Source organism: Ranitomeya imitator, chromosome 5 (assembly GCF_032444005.1).
Source record: "Ranitomeya imitator isolate aRanImi1 chromosome 5, aRanImi1.pri, whole genome shotgun sequence".
In the NCBI taxonomy this organism is placed as follows: Eukaryota; Metazoa; Chordata; class Amphibia; order Anura; family Dendrobatidae; genus Ranitomeya; species Ranitomeya imitator.
In genome coordinates this window covers 264,795,696-264,815,542 of record NC_091286.1, presented here as the reverse complement: position 1 = coordinate 264,815,542, position 19,847 = coordinate 264,795,696, and the positions used below count along the sequence as shown (strand labels likewise).

The 19,847-nt window shown below is 43.3% G+C and overlaps 1 protein-coding gene across 1 annotated transcript in view; it reads left to right on the top strand.

Moving 5' to 3' along the window:
* Positions 1-19,847, top strand: part of CDK19 (cyclin dependent kinase 19) — a 411,797-nt gene that overhangs the window by 194,002 nt on the left and 197,948 nt on the right. The window contains exon 5 of the mRNA XM_069726138.1: positions 19,168-19,225. Coding sequence (XP_069582239.1) covers positions 19,168-19,225 — 58 coding nt within the window. The remainder of the gene's footprint in view (positions 1-19,167; positions 19,226-19,847) is intronic.

Below are 19,847 nucleotides of genomic sequence, written 5' to 3'. Positions count from 1 at the left end.
CTGTGGCCCAAGTGATCATTAACACAAACTGTGGCACCAAGTCTTATGAGGTCGGCGTGGTCAAGGACCTATTGCACCCTATTATAATAGGGCGGAACTTTGTATTATTCTGGGACTTGTGGGGAAAAGGAAGGACGTCTGGTTGTCTGGACAACAGCCAGCTTGCTCCCAAAGAAACCTCATTGCATGCTGCGGATGACAGGTTTCCATTTTGTGTACTTGTTGGCGATGAGGATGAGGCAGCATCCACTGAGGCCAATATCCCTGAGCTGGAGGTGTCCAGGGGAAATTTTGGAACCGCCAAACTCGGGGACCTAACTCGTAAAAGCGCATTTGAAAATGTTACTGTATTATTAAATGGTGTGCCTCAAAAGCCGGGGCCGACAGTCTGTTCCCTCATTTTGCTGTAATTGGGGATATGCTTTATAGAATAACCAATCCAAATGGTGAGATGATAGAGCAGTTACTGGTGCCAGGGCCATATAGATGCAGGGTGTTAGACATGGCTCGTTCCCATGTGTTTGGTGGTCACCTGGGGGCAGATAAGACCCAGGAGCGCATTCTGCAGAGATTCCACTGGCCTGGGTGTTACAGAGAAATCCTGAACTACTGTCGTTACTGCCCACATGCCAGCTGACCTCCCCGGTGGCCCAGTCCTCTGGTACCATTGCCCATCATCGAGGTCCTATTCGAATGGATAGCGATGGTCCTGGTGGGACCTCTGGTAAAGTTTGGAAGAGGACATCAATACATACTGGTGATCCTGGCTTATGGGTTATGCTACCTGGTACCCAGAGGCGGTACTCTTAAGAAAGGACTCTGATAAAAGTATCTCTAAGGAGCTGATCCATATCTTCTCCCGAACTGGGCTGCCGAAGGAGATACTTACGGATCAAGGGACACCCTTCATGTCCAAGGTCATGAAGGAGTTGTGCAAGACCCTGCCAATTTCCCAGCTCAGAACCTCAGTATAACATCCCCAGACTGATGGGCTGGTGGAGAGGTTTAACAAAACCTTGAAGGCAATGCTGAAGAAAGCAGTGGAGAATTATGGCCGTGACTGGGACTGTCTGCTTCCTTACCTGTTGTTCTCTATCCGGGAAGTTCCCCAAGCTTTCACTGGCTTCTCCCCATTTGGGCCGCTCTATGGACGACAGCCTCGAGGGCTCCTGGATATGGCGAAGGAATCCTGGGAGGCTGAAACCACCCCCTGTAGAAGCCTGGTACAGCATGTTACCCAGATGCTAAAAAGGATTGCCAACGTGATGCCCATTGTGAAGGAGCACCTCCTCAAGGCTCAGGAAGCCCAGTCCAGGGTATATAATAGGACAGCCAGGGTAAAACAGTTCAACCCAGGGGACTGAGTACTTGTGCTGGTGCCCACGGTGGAGACCAAATTTCTGGCCAAGTGGCAGGGTCCCTATGAGGCGGTGGAGAAAGTTAATGAGGTCAAATACAAGGTTCACCCACTGGGGAAACAGAAGTTCTATCAGGTGTACCATGTGAACCTGATCAAACCGTGGCAGGACAGAGAATCCGTGGAAGCTTCTTGTCTGATAGCCAAGTCAAATGTTGTGCAGAGGATGTTGAGGTGGCAGACACCTTGTCTCGCTCGCTTAAGCAGCAGTGCTGAGAATTGCTACAGCGTAACAGAGACCTGTTCTCAGATCTTCCAGGTTGTACAAATGTCATAGAGCATGAGGTCCTGACAGAGCCTCATGTCCGGGTCAACTTGGCAATTTTGCAATGACTATCGGAAGCTGAGCAAGGTTTCTAAGACCGATGCCTACCCGATGTCCCGGGTCGATGAATGAATTGAAAGGCTAGGGCCGGCTCAGTACATTACTACCCTTGATTTCACAAAAGGGTATTGGCAAATCTCCATGTCCATGAAGACTGCGTTCTCAACACCAGGTGGAAGCTTCCAATACATAAGGATGCTGTTTGGGTTACAAGGCGCTTCAGCAACATTCTAGAGAGCCATGGAGAGGAATGGATCCTATCTTCCCATACGAGGTATGCAGCGGCCTACCTTGACGAAGTAATCTTCAGCCAGGATTGAGAAAGCCATCTGAGCAAGGTCCTGGCGGTACTTGATACTCTATGGAAGGCAGGGTTTCTCATAAACCCGAAGAAGTGTGCCTTGGTAATGGAGGAAGCGAGATAATTGGGTTATGTTGTAGGCAGGGGTGAAATAAAGCCACAGATAAATAAAGTTGAGGCGATCCAGGGCTTGCCAAAACTCCTCTCAAAGAAACAGGTCAGGGCATTCCTGGGCATTGTGAGATATTACCGCCGCTTCATCCCGAACTTCGCCATGGTAGCCGCCTCTGATAGATCTCCTTAAAGGGACGAAGTTGGCTATGGCTATGTGGTCTCCAGAAGCTGAAACAGCCTTCCAGGAACTGAAGCTGGCCCTGTACAAACAGCCAGTTCTGGTAGCAACCGATTTCTCTAAGGAGTTTTTTGTCCAGACGTATGCGTCGAATGTCGGGCTGGGCACTGTCATATCTCAAGAGGTGAACGAGGAAGAGCGCCCCGTAATGTATCCCAGCCAGAAGGTGTCTGTCTGCGAGAAAAATTACTCCATAGTGGAGGAATGTTTAGCCATCAAGTGGGCATTAGACTCTCTAAGGCAGGGGTCCCCAACTCCAGTCCTCAAGGCCCACCAACAGGTCATGTTTTCAGGATTTCCTTTGCATTGCACAGGTGATGCAATTATTACCTGGGCAAGACTAAGGAAATCCTGAAAACATGACATGTTGGTGGGCCTTGAGGACTGGAGTTGGGGACCCCTGCTCTAAGGTACTTCCTCTTGGGCAGGAAGTTTAGGCTGGTGTTAGACCATGCACCACTGGAGTAAATGAGGGTGAAAAAAAGGGAACAATGCCCTAGTGATCAGATGGTTCCTAGCATTTCAGGATTTTAACCCCTTCACGACATGCCCCGTACTAGTACAGGGCATGTCGTGTCTCCCCCTTTGATGTGGGCTCCGGCGGTGAGCCCACATCAAAATTGCGACATGTCAGCTGTTTTGTACAGCTGACATGTGCGCGCAATAGGGGCGGGTGAAATCGCGATTCACCCGCTGCAATTAACCTGTTAGATGCCGCTGTCAAACGCTGACAGCGGCATTCAACTACCGCTTCCGGCCGCGTGGCCAGAAATGAGCGCATCGCCGACCCCCATCACATGATTGGGGTTGGCGCTGCGTCAGGATGGTAACCATAAAGGTCCTTGAGACCTCTATGGTTACTGATGCCGGCCTGCTGTGAGCGCCACCCTGTGGTCGGCGCTCATAGCAAGCCTGCGTTTCAGCTACATAGCAGCGATCTGATGATCGCTGCTATGTAGCTGAGCCAATCGAGTGGTGCCAGCTTCTAGGCTGCCATGTAGGCTACTGAAGCATGGCAAAAGAAAAAAAATGATTTTAAAAATATGAAAATAATAAAAAAAATATAAAGGTTTAAATCACCCCCCTTTCGCCCCATCCAAAATAAAACAATAAAAAAAATCAAACCTACACATATTTGGTATCGCCGCATTCAGAATTTCCCAATCTATCCATGAAAAAAGCATTAACATGATCGCTAAACAGCGTAGCGGTAAAAAAAATAGAAACACCACAATTAGTTTTTTTTGGTCGCCGCGACATTGCATTAAAATGCAATAACGGGCGATCAAAAGAATATATCTGCACAAAAGTGGTATCATTAAAAACATCATCTCAGCATGGAAAAAATAAGCCCTCACCCGACCCCAGATCACGAAAAATGGAGACGCTACGGGTATTGGAAAATGGCGCTTTTTTTTTAAGCAAAGTTTTACATTTTTTTCACCACTTAGATAAAAAATAACCTAGACATGTTAGGTGTCTATGAACTCTTAATGACCTGGAGAATCATAATATCAGGTCAGTTTTAGCATTTAGTGACCCTAGCAAAAAAGCCAAACAAAAAACAAGGGGTATTGCACTTTTTTTGTAATTTCACGACACTTGGAATTTTGTTCCCGTTTTCTAGTACAAGACATGGTAAAACCAATGGTGTCGTTCAAAAGTACAACTTGTCCCGCAAAAAATAAGCCCTCACATGACCATATTGACGGAAAAATAAAAAAGCTCTGGGAAGGAGGGGAGCGAAAAACACAAAAACGAAAAAGGGCCGCGGCGTGAAGGGGTTAACTTCCATGTGGAGCATAGGCCAGGGAAACTGCATGGCAATGCTGACGCTCTGTCGAGAGTCCACTATTTGTTGGCAGAAGGTGACCAGCTCCCTGGCTTTGGGCAGAGGGTAAGGGTATGTAAGATCGCCTCCAGACAAGTCCTTGAGTTGAGATATGTGTCATCGCAGCTATTAGCTGCGGTGATGTGAGCTCAGAAGTATGCTCCAGCACGTTTAGTGCTAAGAGAGTTATTTGGGCCATTCCAGGGCTGGGTTTTACGAGCAATCACATGAGATGGACGGGAATGACCGCTCACATATCCCAACTCCAGGGGCGTGGTTTGGCTAATAAAATGGAGGTGAAATGTCTCATTCGGTGTCTATGACTGTAGGTGTGGAGACCTTCAGTGTGTGTGTGCTAAAGACACTGACCTGAGTGGGCATGCCTGCAGTACTATATGGACTGTTTATTTTTCTGCTTTTCTCTTTGTGCCGGAATAGGATGTTTGTTTGTTTTGGCTATCCAGGCTATACAGAGCGGTTTATGCAGTTTTAGTAAATTTGTCTAGACATTTCAAAAATACCGCTTCCTGTGCCTACCTCAACCACAGCCGAGCGAGTACAGACTCCTACACTGTATATAAGCAATCAAAATTGTTTACCTCATTCCCATTTTAAATTAGGTTTAATTGGCAAAATTTACAAGCATCAAGATGTTTGCAATAAACCAAGAACAATTTAAATAGCTAAACACAAAAAATATAACCAGAGGGTTCTCCAAATTCAACACAAACTACCACTTTTAAGGATTATGGCAGTCTCAGAATTATTCAGCTCCCTAGAATCCCTTATGAGTGTACATTTACAGTGGCATTTAAAAGTTTGGGCATCCCTGTGCCCAGTGCCAACACTTTGGACAATGACTGTATAAACTAAAATACAGATTGATAAGATTCTAATACATATGAGCAAGAGATATATGATACTGCTGTATACAGGCTGGTGACACTGCTATATATAGACTGCCAAAAAATGATGAGATACTGCTATATATAGGTATGATTTTGAGCTGCTGCTGCTGTATATAGACTGACTAATATGATACTAAGATGCAGCTTTAGGTAGGATTCTAATCTCCTTCCTTTTCTAGAACTGCCTCTTGGGCTATACTAATTTGATCTTATGTAGTGGTACAACTCTTAATAATTTTGGTGCATCTTTGGCTGGCTTTACAAAAAAAGCTTAAATATATTCCTGTTATGGGGAGTCAGAGAATTGCTATACAACTTACCGTATATCCATTTTTTGCATTTGTAGCAGTAAAGGTGTCAAACCAATGGTGGAACTTACCACACCCTTCTAGAAAAGTAACGAAGAGTAATGGACCCCATGCACACTAGTCAATTTAACACAACCATTTTAGCTGACTCGGCTGATATAATGTATATGATGGGCCTCCCAGCCAGTGTCGGACTGGGGTGGCAAGGGCCCACCAGTAACCAACTCCAGGGGCCCACTTTTCAGCTGCATTCAAATTTGACATTATCCTCAATCACAAATTAATCTAATATATAAAGCTGAATGTGTGTGTGTATGTGTGTGTGTCCGGGATTGGCATCTGCACCGTAGCAGCAACAGCCACAACATTTTGCACAGTCTCAAGTCTGGACCTCGAGAGCGTCATAGGCTATGTTGTGAGGCGAAATTTTAACTCCCCGCTTTCCAATTCACCAAACAATTTTGCCCCTATCTACATAATGGGGGAAAAGTGACAGCTGCCAGAAGTGAACAAGGGGGACTTAAAGAATGAGAGCGATGGCGCCAAAGAGTATATACCGTACTGTTGCTAATGTGGGGCCCCGACATGGGATACTCACCACACACGGGGATATGAACACACATACAAAATGCGCCACACACTACCACGTGCATGAACACATATACCACCCTCAGCACACATTTCACGACACATACACTAACCTCGCCACATAAAAGTCGAAACACAAAAGTCACCACTCAAAACTCGCCACGCGTAAAATTCGCCACATGCAAAACTTGCCACATGCAAAACTTGCCACACGTGCAAATCTTGCCACACGTGCAAAACTCACCTCATGGAAAACTCGCCACGCAAAACTTGCACACGTGGAAAAATTGCCACATGCACAAAAGTTGCAACACATGCCAAAGTTGCTTCACACAAAACTTGCACATACCCAAAACGCACCACACATAAAACTCGCCACGCGCAAAACTCACCATGCGCAAAACTTGCTGCACACAACTTGCTACACTAACCTGTCACATGCAACTCGACACACAAAAAGTTGCTACATGCATGTCGCCACACAAAACTCATCTCACAAAAGTCGCTGCATGCATATCGCCACATGCAACTCAACACACACAACTTGACACATGAAACTCGCCCTAAAACACACACAAGTCTAGTATTATCCTTCAAAAATAAAAATCTGATTAATAAGCAGACAAACTACAAGAGCAACAAATGTGTCATATAGGAAATACGGCAGCTGTCAGTCACAGGGCTTCCTGTTGGCTGGGGATTTATCAGGCTGCCAATTTAGCTTACAAATACTGAGGTAAAAATACTGATCAAATAACATGTGAACGAGGTCTAATACAGGAGGAGATGACATACAGGTACATACTATATACAGGGGAGATAACACACAGGTATATACTATATACAGGAGGAGATGACATACAGATATATACTATATATAGGAGGAGATGACATACAGGTATGTACTATATACACAGAAGAGATGACATACAGGTAAATACTATATACAGGATGAGATGACACAGGTATATACAATATACAGGAGGAGATGACATACAGCAGGTATATACTATTTACAGGGGAGATGATTTACAGGTATATACTATATACAGGGGAGATGACATACAGGTATATACTATAAACAGGAGATGACATACAGGTGTATACTATATATAGGATCTGACAAAAATGTATATACTGAGGGGAAAATGAGAGGTGTGAGGTGAAAATGAAAAGGTGTGAGTGCAAAATGAGAGGAGTGAGGGAAAATAGTGGAGTGATCGGAAAATGACAGATGTGAGGTCGACATGACAAGTGTTAGGGGGGAGTGAGAGGAGTGAGGGGGAAAATGAGAGATGTGAGGGGGAAAATGAGAGATGTGAAGGGGAAAATGAGAGGGGTGATGGGAAAATAAGAGAAGTGAGGTGCTATAACTAACCACAGTTATTTACTATGCCCAGGCAACGCCGGGCTTTTCAGCTAGTATAACAATAAACTGGATAGATTGATAAATGAATAAGATTCTGCCTTTATCTGTACATAGTGATTCAACTATATTGTGCCAAGTACTGCTCATATAAGAGGATGGTGCCCCACTCTTGCACAGGGGCCCACCAGAGGGTTCTCCTGTGGTCCAGTCCAAGCCTGCACCTAGCTGTCCACCAACAGATTATGTTGAGGATTGGATGTTTTAAACTCATAGTAACATAGTAACATAGTTAGTAAGGCCGAAAAAAGACATTTGTCCATCCAGTTCAGCCTATATTCCATCATAATAAATCCCCAGATCTACGTCCTTCTACAGAACCTAATAATTGTATGATACAATATTGTTCTGCTCCAGGAAGACATCCAGGCCTCTCTTGAACCCCTCGACTGAGTTCGCCATCACCACCTCCTCAGGCAAGCAATTCCAGATTCTCACTGCCCTAACAGTAAAGAATCCTCTTCTATGTTAGTGGAAAAACCTTCTCTCCTCCAGACGCAAAGAATGCCCCCTTGTGCCCGTCACCTTCCTTGGTATAAACAGATCCTCAGTGAGATATTTTTATTGTCCCCTTATATACTTATACATGGTTATTAGGTCGCCCCTCAGTCGTCTTTTTTCTAGACTAAATAATCCTAATTTCGCTAATCTATCTGGGTATTGTAGTTCTCCCATCCCCTTTATTAATTTTGTTGCCCTCCTTTGTACTCTCTCTAGTTCCATTATATCCTTCCTGAGCACCGGTGCCCAAAACTGGACACAGTACTCCATGTGCGGTCTAACTAGGGATTTGTACAGAGGCAGTATAATGCTCTCATCATGTGTATCCAGACCTCTTTTAATGCACCCCATGATCCTGTTTGCCTTGGCAGCTGCTGCCTGGCACTGGCTGCTCCAGGTAAGTTTATCATTAACTAGGATTCCCAAGTCCTTCTCCCTGTCAGACTTACCCAGTGGTTTCCCGTTCAGTGTGTAATGGTGATATTGATTCCTTCTTCCCATGTGTATAACCTTACATTTATCATTGTTAAACCTCATCTGCCACCTTTCAGCCCAAGTTTCCAACTTATCCAGATCCATCTGTAGCAGAATACTATCTAACTCCATTCTGCTCCTTTTGTTCAGTGAGTTGATAAGCCAATGCCAAATTACTTCGGTTACTGTTTTCTCATAGAGAACACAGGAACGCTTGGTCAAACATTTCTGTGTATGGAGGAGTCAAAAGATATACAGTAGTGTTCAAAATAATAGCAGTGTTTAAAAACCTGAGTTAATCACAAAATCTTTATACTAGTTTTTATTTCCATGCATTGGGAACATTGCACACTGTGTTCTAATTCAAAATATGAAGAGAAATGTACCATATATACACGAGTATAAGCCAAGATTTTCAGCCCATTTTTGGGGGGCTGAAAGTCCCCCCTCTCAGCTTATACTCGAGTCATACCCAGGGGTCGGTAGGGGAGGGGGAGCGGGGGCTTTCTAAATATACTCACCTGATCCTGGCGCGGTCCCTAGCTCCCTGGTGCCCCAGCTTCTTCCTGTACTGAGCGGTCACATGGTACCGCTCATTACAGTAATGAATATGCGGCTCCACCTCCCATAGGGAGAAGGGAAGAAGCTGCGGGGAAGCAGGGACTGCACCGCGCCAGGAGCAGGTGAGTATAACGGGGAGGGGAGCGCAGCGCTGTGCGATATTCACCTGCTCCTCGTTCCAGCGCCGCTCCATCTTCAGCGTCTTTTGCAGTGACGCTCAGGTCAGAGGGCGCGGTGATGTGGTTAGTGTGCGCCCTCTGCCTGAACGTCAGAGCAGAAGACGCTGAAGATGGAGCGGCGCCGGTCCGAAGTCAGATGAATATTGAAAGTGCCGGGGACCTGAGCAACGGAGAGGTGAGTATGTGATTTTTTTTTTTTTAATCGCAGCAACAGCAAAAGCAAAAGGGGCAAGTGTCTGTATGGAGCATCTATGGGGCCATAACGTTTGTGCAACACTATATGGGGCAAGTGTCTGTATGGGGCCATAACGTTTGTGCAGCACTATATGGGGCAAGTGTCTGTATGGGGACATAACGTTTGTGCAGCACTATATGGGCCAAGTGTCTGTATGGGGCCATAATGTTTGTGCAGCACTATATGGGGCAAGTGTCTGTATGGGGCCATAACGTTTGTGCAGCATTATATGGGGCAAGTGTCTGTATGAGGCCATAACGTTTGTGCAGCACTATATAGGGCAAGTGTCTGTATGGGGCCATAACGTTTGTGCAGCACTATATGGGGCAAGTGTCTGTATGGGGTCATATTCAACGTTTGTGCAGCACTATATGGGGCAAGTGTCTGTATGGGGCCATAATCAACGTTTGTGCAGCACTATATGGGGCAAGTGTCTGTATGGAGCATTCTATGGGGCCATAATCAAGGTTTGTGCAGCACTATATGGGGCAAATATCTTTATGGAGCATCTTATGGTGCCATAATCAACATTTTTTCAGCAATGTATGGGGAAAATGTGTCTATGGAGCATCATATGGGGCCATTATTAACCTTTATGCAGGATTATATGGGGCATATTTTAATATGGAGCATCTTATGGGGCCATCATAAACTTTATGGAGCATTATATGGGGCTCCTGATTCAATATGGTTATTCAAAAACACTTAACCTACTGATGTCTCAATTAATTTTACTTTTATTGGTATCTATTTTTACTTTTGACATTTACCGGTAGCTGCTGCATTTCCCACCCTAGGCTTATACTCGAGTCATTAAGTTTTCCCTGTTTTTTGTGGCAAAATTAGGAGGGTCAGCTTATACTCGGGTCGGCTTATACTCGAGTATATACGGTATATACATTTTAGCTACTTCACAGAAAATAGCAAAAAATTAACATTGGGCTGTTTTTAAAAAATAGCAGTGTTTGCATTTGTCTATACAAACTCACAATATGTACTATATTTTTTCATATTTAGGATTCCTGTGAATCACTAACCTAATATTTAGTTGTATACCCACAGTTTTTTAGAACTTCTTCATATCTAGGTTGCATAGAATCAACCAACTTCTGGCACCTGCCAACTGTTATTCCAGCCCATGATGCTTTGACTGTATCCCAGAATCTTTTGGCATTTGTTGACTTTGCCTCTGAAATGGCATTTTTGATGTCAGTCCACAAGTTTCCGATAGGATTAATGTCCGGGGATTGGGTTGGCCACTCCATAACTTCAATTTTGTTGGCCTGGAACCAAGATTTTGCTTGTTTCCTGGTGTGCTTATGGTCATTCTCTTGTTGAGACACCCATTTTAAGGGCCTCTTCATGTATTTTAGTAGATGCAAACTGGTCCATGATCCCTGGTATGCGGTAAATAGGTACGGCACCACAGTAAGAGAAACATGCCCATATCATGATGCTTGCACCACCATGCTTCACTATCTTCAGACTGTACTCTGGCTTGAATGCAGAGTTTAGGAATCATCTCATGACCTATTTGTGGCCCTTGGACCCAAAAATAACAATTTTACTTTCATCAATCCACAAAATGTTTCTCCATTTCTTTTTAGGCCAGTTGATGTGTTTTTTTGCAGAAGGATAACCTCTCGTGTAGCAGATTTCCCTCGGCCTTCACTGTTAGTTATGCAAGAACATTAGACTCCAACAGGACGATTCTCCAAGATCAAGAAGAATTGCAAGTGGATGAAGCAGATACCCTGAAATGTGTTACTGCATGATCAATTAAAAGGAATGATTTTTACCTTTTCATTTACCGTATATACTCGAGTATAAGCCGACCCGAGTATAAGCCGACCCCCCTAATTTTGCCACAAAAAACTGGGAAAACTTATTGACTCGAGTATAAGCCTAAGGTAGGAAATGCAGCAGCTACCGGTGAATTTCAAAAATAAAAATAGATGCTCCATACCGTTCATTATTGCCCCATAAGATGCTCCATATAAAGCTGTGCCACATACAATGCTCCATACTGTTCATTATTGCCCCATAGATGTGCCATATAAAGCTGTGCCATATAGTGCTCTGCACCGTTTATTATTGCCCCATAGATGTGCCATATAAAGCTGTGCCATATAGTGCTCTGTGCCGTTCAGTATTGCCCCATAGCTGTGCCATATAGTGCTCTGCACCGTTCATTTTCATCCCATAGCTGTGCCATATAGTGCTCTGCACCGTTCATTATTGCCCCATAGCTGCCATATAGTGCTCTGCACCGTTCAGTATTGCCCCATAGCTGTGCCATATAGTGCTCTGCACCGTTCATTATTGCCCCATAGCTGTGCCATATAGTGCTCTGCACCGTTCATTATTGCCCCATAGCTGCCATATAGTGCTCTGTGCCGTTCAGTATTGCCCCATAGCTGTGCCATATAGTACTAAGCACCGTTCAGTATTGCCCCATAGCTGTGCCATATAGTGCTCTGCACCGTTCATTATTGCCCCATAGCTGCCATATAGTGCTCTGGGCCGTTCAGTATTGCCCCATAGCTGTGCCATAGAAAGCTGTGCCATTGCTCTGCTGCTGCAATAAAAAAAAAATGCCATACTCACCTCTCTTGCTTGCAGCTCCCAGCGTCCGGTCCCGGCGTCTCTCCGCACTGACTGATCAGGCAGAGGGCGCCGCGCACACTATATGCATCATCGCGCCCTCTGACCTGCACAGTCAGAGCGGAGAGACGCCGGGAAAATGGATCGACGCCCGGCGTGTGGAACGGGGATAGGTGAATATGACATACTTACCTGCTCCCGGCGTCCCGCTCCCTCTGCCTGTCACACGGTCTTCGGTGCCGCAGCCTCTTCCTCTATCAGTGGTCACCGGCACCACTGATTAGAGAAATGAATATGCGGCTCCACCCCTATGGGAGGTGGAGCCGCGTATTCATTTCTCTAATGAGCGGTCCCACGTGACCGCTGAAGAGGAGAAGAACTGCAGCATTGAAGACCGTGTGACGGGCAGGGGGAGCGCCAGGATCGCCGGGACTAGGTGAGTGTGCCTCAGCGCCCTCTCCCCCTCACCCGCCGACCCTGCCGCCCACCGTGACTCGAGTATAATCCGAGAGGGGCACTTTCAGCCCAAAATTTTGGGCTGAAAATCTCGGCTTATACTCGAGTATATACGGTATGTGATTCTTCTTCATCCAGAAGTATGGGCCCTATCAATGGATTAATTCTTGTAAGACTTCTGATACATTTTTTAAATTTATTACTGTAAATTTATATAATGAATTTTATCGAAAACTGTCAGAAGTTTTATAGAGGGTTTTTCATATATATTTTTTTATGTTTTGATTTGTTTATCAAAGTCAAAAATAAGCATGGAACGTATGGAGCTGATTTGCCCAGGTATTGGTGTGGCCACATTTCTTCTTGTGACAGTTTACAGCATGAGGATGAAAACGGGCATAACACTTGCGGCAAACCATTTTGTCACAATTGTACTTCTGGGCGAGTTGGCAGGGGAAAGGCTCAGTGATACCACAAAGAAGAAACAGCACCAGATTCAAGGTTGACAGCAAAGATCAGACCTTGCTGGTCAGGAGGGATACCTTCCTTGTTCTGAATCTTGGCCTTGACATTTTCAATAGTATTGCTGGGCTCAACTTCAAGTCTGCAGCCTTCCTTTTTCCTGAACGGTGGCCCGACATGACGTTTTGACCTCATAAACTTGCATGTACCTGCAGATACTAACAGGAATTTAATAAAAACTTTTTTTTCTGTTTTTATTTTCTCCACTCCGTTATGGAGCTAGAGGGCTCCAAAATTGCTGGCGCCTAATTTGTTAAATTTGTTATCATTCAAGTGATCGATTCATTTCATTCATTTTTGTGAGTGTCTCAGTAAGGTAAAGTACATGCCCACATAGCTGAAATAAATTAAATGGCGAGTTGAATGATAAAACATTTTTACACACAAGGCACAAATGCACTGGATACTGGGCTGTTACGTGTGGTGAAACTTCGTCCACAGCCTAGTCATTGAAGGGGAATGCATGCGACTGGGTCACGCCTCGGTGATAAGAGAGTCCGAAAGTTGACGTGACATCAGTGGATGTCGACGACGACTGCAGCCAGGAGTCATGTAGTCAGGATTGAGCGAGCAGCAATAGCGCTGCTCACAGGCAAATATGGCAACATAAGGTATTTACAAAAACTAATTAAAAAGTTTTAAATCGATGGGTGCATTATACATTGTAGAGGACCACCTCTTTTCAGAAAAAAAAAAAACAGACTTATAAGACAGGACTATCATCAATCTGAGAGACCTCAACAGATTTGTGGTCTACATTCCATTCAAGATGGAGTCCATAAAAATAGCAATCGGGATCCAATTCCTGGACTATTATATGGGTGTTTTAGACCTGAAAGACACATATTGTCATGTCCTCATCCACCAGGAAGCTGTGCATGTAAGCGGTCATCTCAGACATTTTCAGTACAAGACCCTACCCTTTGGTCTGTCCATGGCCCAAGAATGTTCACCAAGATTATTCTGGAAGTGACAAGAGATATAGAGTGCTCTCAGTGGGAGAACCAAAATAGGAATCTTGTGGGTGTGAAACCTTTTAATGGCTAACAAAATATGGTGACTGATGCTACAAAGCAAGCTTTCGAGACTGCTTACGTCCCATCATCAGGCTAGTATAACAAAATATTTGAAGAAACCCAATTATATACAGTATAGAGCACAGGCAAGGTGTGATACATGGACATTTAAATAAGCAAACACTGAGCTTAAAGAGAGAATCCTTGATTAGGTAAGAGTAGATAAGTGGTGTGAAAGTTTCATGGACCCCATATGCTTGTGGGATCAAAGGGCTGGTGGTGCCTTCATTGTTTTTGGAGGAAATTGCTTAGATTTGTTAGTGGACCATAAATCCTCCTGACAATTATTATTATTATTATTTATTTATTGTTATAGCGCCATTTATTCCATGGCGCTTTACATGTAAGGAGGGGTATACATAATAAAAACAAGTACAATAATCTTAAACAATACAAGTCATAACTGGTACAGGAGGAGAGAGGACCCTGCCCGCGAAGGCTCGCAATCTACAAGCAATCCTGACAAATTGAGTCCTGTGTGAACAGAATCAAAGATGTTAATGAATTTGTATTCCCAGACCCTGCGATGTTTCTGCGATTTGAAATTGCCTTTCAAAATGGCAACTTTCATATTGTCTATGTTGGGTCCTGGACCACAGAAATGTTTGGCCACAGGTAAATGTTTTTTTTTTTATGTCTGTAATTGTATGGCGATGAGATCTCATCCTTGCTCTCAGTCTCTGTCCTGTTTCTCCAACATAGAGGCCCCCCACAAGACATATATTTTATAGAATTAAATACACCACTTTGGAAGAAGAACATGTTAATGTCCCAGGGATCTTATAGTCCTGCTGTGTGTTGGGGATTTGGATCTTGTCGTTGGTCTCTATATGAATGCAGGTTTTGCATCTCCTCCCATTGCAAGGATGTGTCCCTCTTGGTGAATCTGAGGGCATTGAACTTCGGATCATGATGTTTCTTAAATTAGGGGGCTGCCTGTAACATAGCAAGGGGGGGGTCTTTGAATAATATTATTAACTGGTCATCCTTGTGTAGGACATGGTGAAGTTTCTTAGCCGTTTTTCTTAGTATTTCAAGCTGTGGGTTGTAGGTCACTACCAGAGGTACACGATGATTTTCCTCTTTTTTTTCTGTATTGAAATCCAATCTAGGTTGGATTATAAATAGGGGAAAATCAAGACTTCAGCCCCTGAAGGTTCAATCATTCTTGGGGCTTATCATAGACTCAGAGAAACAGCTCTGTCTCCGTCCAGAGGAGGACAAAATGATAGCTCTGCTGTCAGCAGTCCTATCCAACCCGATCATGTCCTTGGGGAAGGCCAGGTCTCTTCTAAGATCATAAACATAAGGATGAATGACCTCGGGGAGATCAAAACATCCAACACCGCGGAGACACCATCACGTGTTTCTCAACGCAGTGATCCAGAACACTGCTCCCATCCCTTATGGGAAATATGCAAATGCATGTAGAAAAGCCACGGAGACACCATCACGTGTTTCTCAACGCAAGCAATAAATAGCCAAGTGGTTTTCCTTTTTGGATGCTGCCCTTCCCGTGGTTGTTCCTTCCCAGTGAAAGACCTGGCTATTTATTGCTTGCGTTGAGAAACACGTGATGGTGTCTCCGCGGCTTTTCTACATACATCTTCTAAGATCAGTGACCTCATGCATTCCAGCAGTACAGTGGGCTCAATGCCATTCCAGGGCGTTGCAGCCGGATATCCTAAAAGGAGAAAAGAGGCTGTCTGGTCATCTAAAAGGGAAGATTAAGCTCTGCCAAGAAGCATTAAACTCCATGACCTGGTGGTTGAATACAGAGAATTTATTGTGTGGTTCCTCATGGTCCCTCCCAATATCAAATGTGATAGTGGCGGATGCGAGCGTGGAAGCATGGGGCGCACATCTCAGAGACCTTTGGATACAAGGGGTCTGGTCAGAAGCACAAGCAGACAGGTCCTCATATTACAGGGAACTGCTAGCAATAAAGAAAGCAATAATAGAGTTCCTTCCCATTTAGAAGGGAGCCATATTTGTATACTGTCAGACAATCAAACCTATGTAGCCTATATCAATCACCGGGGGGGGGGCTCAAGATCCCGATCCCTAATGCAGTTAGCTCAGGAAATTCTCCACGTGGTGGAGGTACACCAGCTACAGATATCGGCCCTACATGTAAATGTTAAGGAAAGCGAAGAGGCAGACTTCCTCAGCCGCACAACCTTGAGACAGTGGGAATGCAAGCTAGATTCATCCGTTTTACAGCAGATTGTGAATCTTTGGGGGCAGCCAGAGATAGATCTATTTGCCAGCAGAAATATCAGGAAAACAACGAGTTTCTCTTCCTTTGACCCAAGAGAGAAACCGTATGCAGTGGATACACTGCAGATACTTTGGGATTTCCAACTAGCCTGTGCATTTCCTCCGTTAATGTTAATTTCGGCAGTGCTCAGGAAGATTCGGGAGGAGAGGGCGGATGTCATCCTCATTGCTCCCTTCTGGCTGAAGAGACCGTAGTTCTCATGGCTGAGTAAAATGTCTTTGACAGATCCCTGGGTTCTCCCGGATGTTCCAGGTCTCCTCAGACAGGGCCCAGTGTTACATCATCAGAAATCTGGTCTTCATTTGTGGCCTGGATTTTGAAAGGGCATTGATAATATGGAGGGGTTTGTCTCTGGCCTTGGTAGCTACTGTGATGCAGAGCAGAAAACCCATAAAAACTAGGATTTATGGTAGAATATGGGCAAACTTTTTGGCTTTCTCAGGGCATTTTACAGAGCCCATGACAGCACCCTTATATTCCCTCCCCCACTTTGTCACTTATGATGTGCATTATTTAGGGTGTTAAGAAAGTTGTAGTTGGTGATGGATGTGTTAACTAACCATCTGGAGGTCCGCTCCTGCTCTGAAACCAAACTGATGTGGAGGAGAGGTGCAGCCTTTTTATTCAGTAGGTTTCCTGTCGTGGTGGGCGGATACCCTCTCTCTGGTGGTGCTGTCATGGGCTCTGTAAAATCCTGTTAACAATAAGTAACTTAGGTTTTCAGTCTCAAAACTTTTGGTCACAACTGAAGTGAAGAATAAGTTTGAGCCTATATTACTGTCTGCAAATAGATATGTTTTTTGGCTGTGAAAGTCAGCTTTGACTGTCTATGTCATTGAGACTACACCAAGACCGAGTGCAACAATCCTACACATTTTTCCCTAATAAGTGCCATAACGGTGGGCTTGATTCATGTCTGTTCTACACTGCTTATAATCATGAAACAGCGGCATAAAAATTCAGAGTTGATTTTCTTCACGATGGAGTATATATTGAATATAAAAACCAGGTAAACTTGTTTGAACTTATATTTGTTTTCAACCTTACCTATCAATGTTGAATACCTCTCAGGTTCTCATTAATAAGTCACATAACAAAGGAGAGCTATAGGGAGCTGACCGGTAACAAAATATATTTAAAATACCAACTAATTGTTTAGCAAAGCTGCCTGCTTTCCGTATAAAATTAGTAACCATTGCAATTTTTTACATTTTGAAAAACTTGTTTTTGGAAAACCAGTGAATGGCCCCTTTCACACTTCAGTGTCTCTGGTACATGTGGCATCTTTATTTTTCATGTTTACCACACATACCCATAATGACCTATGATGCAGCACACATGTCTGGGTGTTTGTACGAACTGTATGTATGCAAACCACATGATATCACTGTTTTTTTTGCCGGTAGCTTGGATAACAAGGGCCAATACAAGTCTATGGATTTGTGAAAAACATGTACAGCACACAGATTGCATCAGTGTGCTGTACATACTTAACGCAAAGTATACGAGAAACTTTGGAATTGAATATTCTAAAGCCATACCTGAAAAAAACGGATGGCAAACAAATGACACTCTGAACAAAAACACTGATGACTCCGGTACCAATTTTTGCAGTAGCGGTATTATACATACAGAGGTGTCATGAGGGCCTAATAAAGCCTCAATATATGTGGATAGTTAACTGAGTGGAATAGAACATTTCAAATTCTTTCATGTTGAATTGTATGTAGACTTGAATTCACTAGGTTTCTGAATTACATTGATGATTACGTATAAAAATGGTCTTAGTAAATTTCACCAATAGGCTGAGATCTAATAGTACAGCATCTCTGCCTTGGGTATGTTTAGTATAGGTCTAATGCCCTATGGCCCTATGCTGGAGCAAATTGCATATAATGTATAAATTTATCAGACAGAGGGCTAATATCATTTTGTGTTGTCGCGCGGGCTTCCCCATAATGACCTGCAGCAATGACATCTTTTGGATTTTCATTCCTGGTACAGTGACTGACGTAGCTGAGCCATCACAGATCAGCGGTTCCCCTCAGAGCAAAGTTTCTATGACCAGAGTTGTTTTCCAACTGCAGAGTCACTGGAAATTCGAAATTTCAAGAGATCTCATTTGTTACAAGACATATAATGCCATCCCCAATATATACTGTACGTTATTTATTAGAGGTGTCTTTTTAGAACACATAGCTTATTGTATACAGTAATGACCCTTGGTGCATACTTCTACAAAATTGTGTGATGTATGATGGGTCTTGTGCTCAGGCAAAATTGTGTGATGTGTGATGGGTCTTGTGCCCAGACAAAATTGTGTGATTTATGATGGGTCTTGAGCTCGGACACTTTGCTGATAAGACTAAAGGAGATCCTGCAAGTGTTATTTCACACTTCTGGTGAAAGTTCATTGGTTACTGCACATTGCCAACAATAATTTGCTCTTCATTAATGATGTTCGTTATAAGCGTTTCAGTGCTTTAAGATTCTAATTATTGTTTATTTGACAAAAATGTACACAAGCAGATTCACTGCCACCAAGACAAGAGGCATTTCATTTTGGGACATTGGTAATATGTAAGATTTGGTTATCTTTTACTTTGTTCTTTAAAATAGGGTTAAATATCTATTTGGAAGCAGACGGAATATTAGGGGAAATGTAGATTCCGTAATTGCAACCTTCTAACTTAATTATATTTCTTGATCATTAAATTAACTTACTAAATATGTTATAAAAAGAAAATAACATCTTTCCTCCCATTGTGGATTTAAGGTAAAAAGGGCTAAAATAAGATTTAATTAAATGTTATGTTTTGCAGAAACCAGCAAATATCCTGGTAATGGGGGAAGGTCCTGAGAGAGGAAGAGTCAAAATAGGTAAATAAAATTAACATAAATGTACAGTATATGATTTCTGCTTTAAACATTGCTTTATGTGACAATAAAATGCGCTAAGTAAAATATCATATACAATGATAAGATATAGCATCTATATCTGTGTTGTTTTTCCAAATCTATAATAATGCTAAAGTTCTAAATCTATCATAACTAAGGATGAAATAGCAAGGAGAACCTGTTTTAAGGACAAGATAATTAAATAAATGATTAACTCTTAGCACCGTCCTAATAACTTTTGGCTATTGGGCTCAATTACATCTACTTAAAAACGTCTAACAACGAGGGGCTCAAAAAGCTAGTTCTCCGATGGAAATCGGCAAGAACAGGAGGAATTATCCAGTTACTGGACAGATTATAATAATAATAATAATCTTTATTTATATAGCGCCAACATATTCCGCAACGCTTTACAACTTAACAATTTCAAACACAACAGTCATAAGTAACAACGTTGGCAATACAATAATTAAAGCAAAATAAGATGACCCTGCTCGTGCGATCTTACAATCTACAATGAGGTGGGGGAGATACAAAGTAAAGGTGTGTATTTACAATTATGTATTTAGTGATGGTCCTGCCATCTTCAGGAGGTGGGGGATAG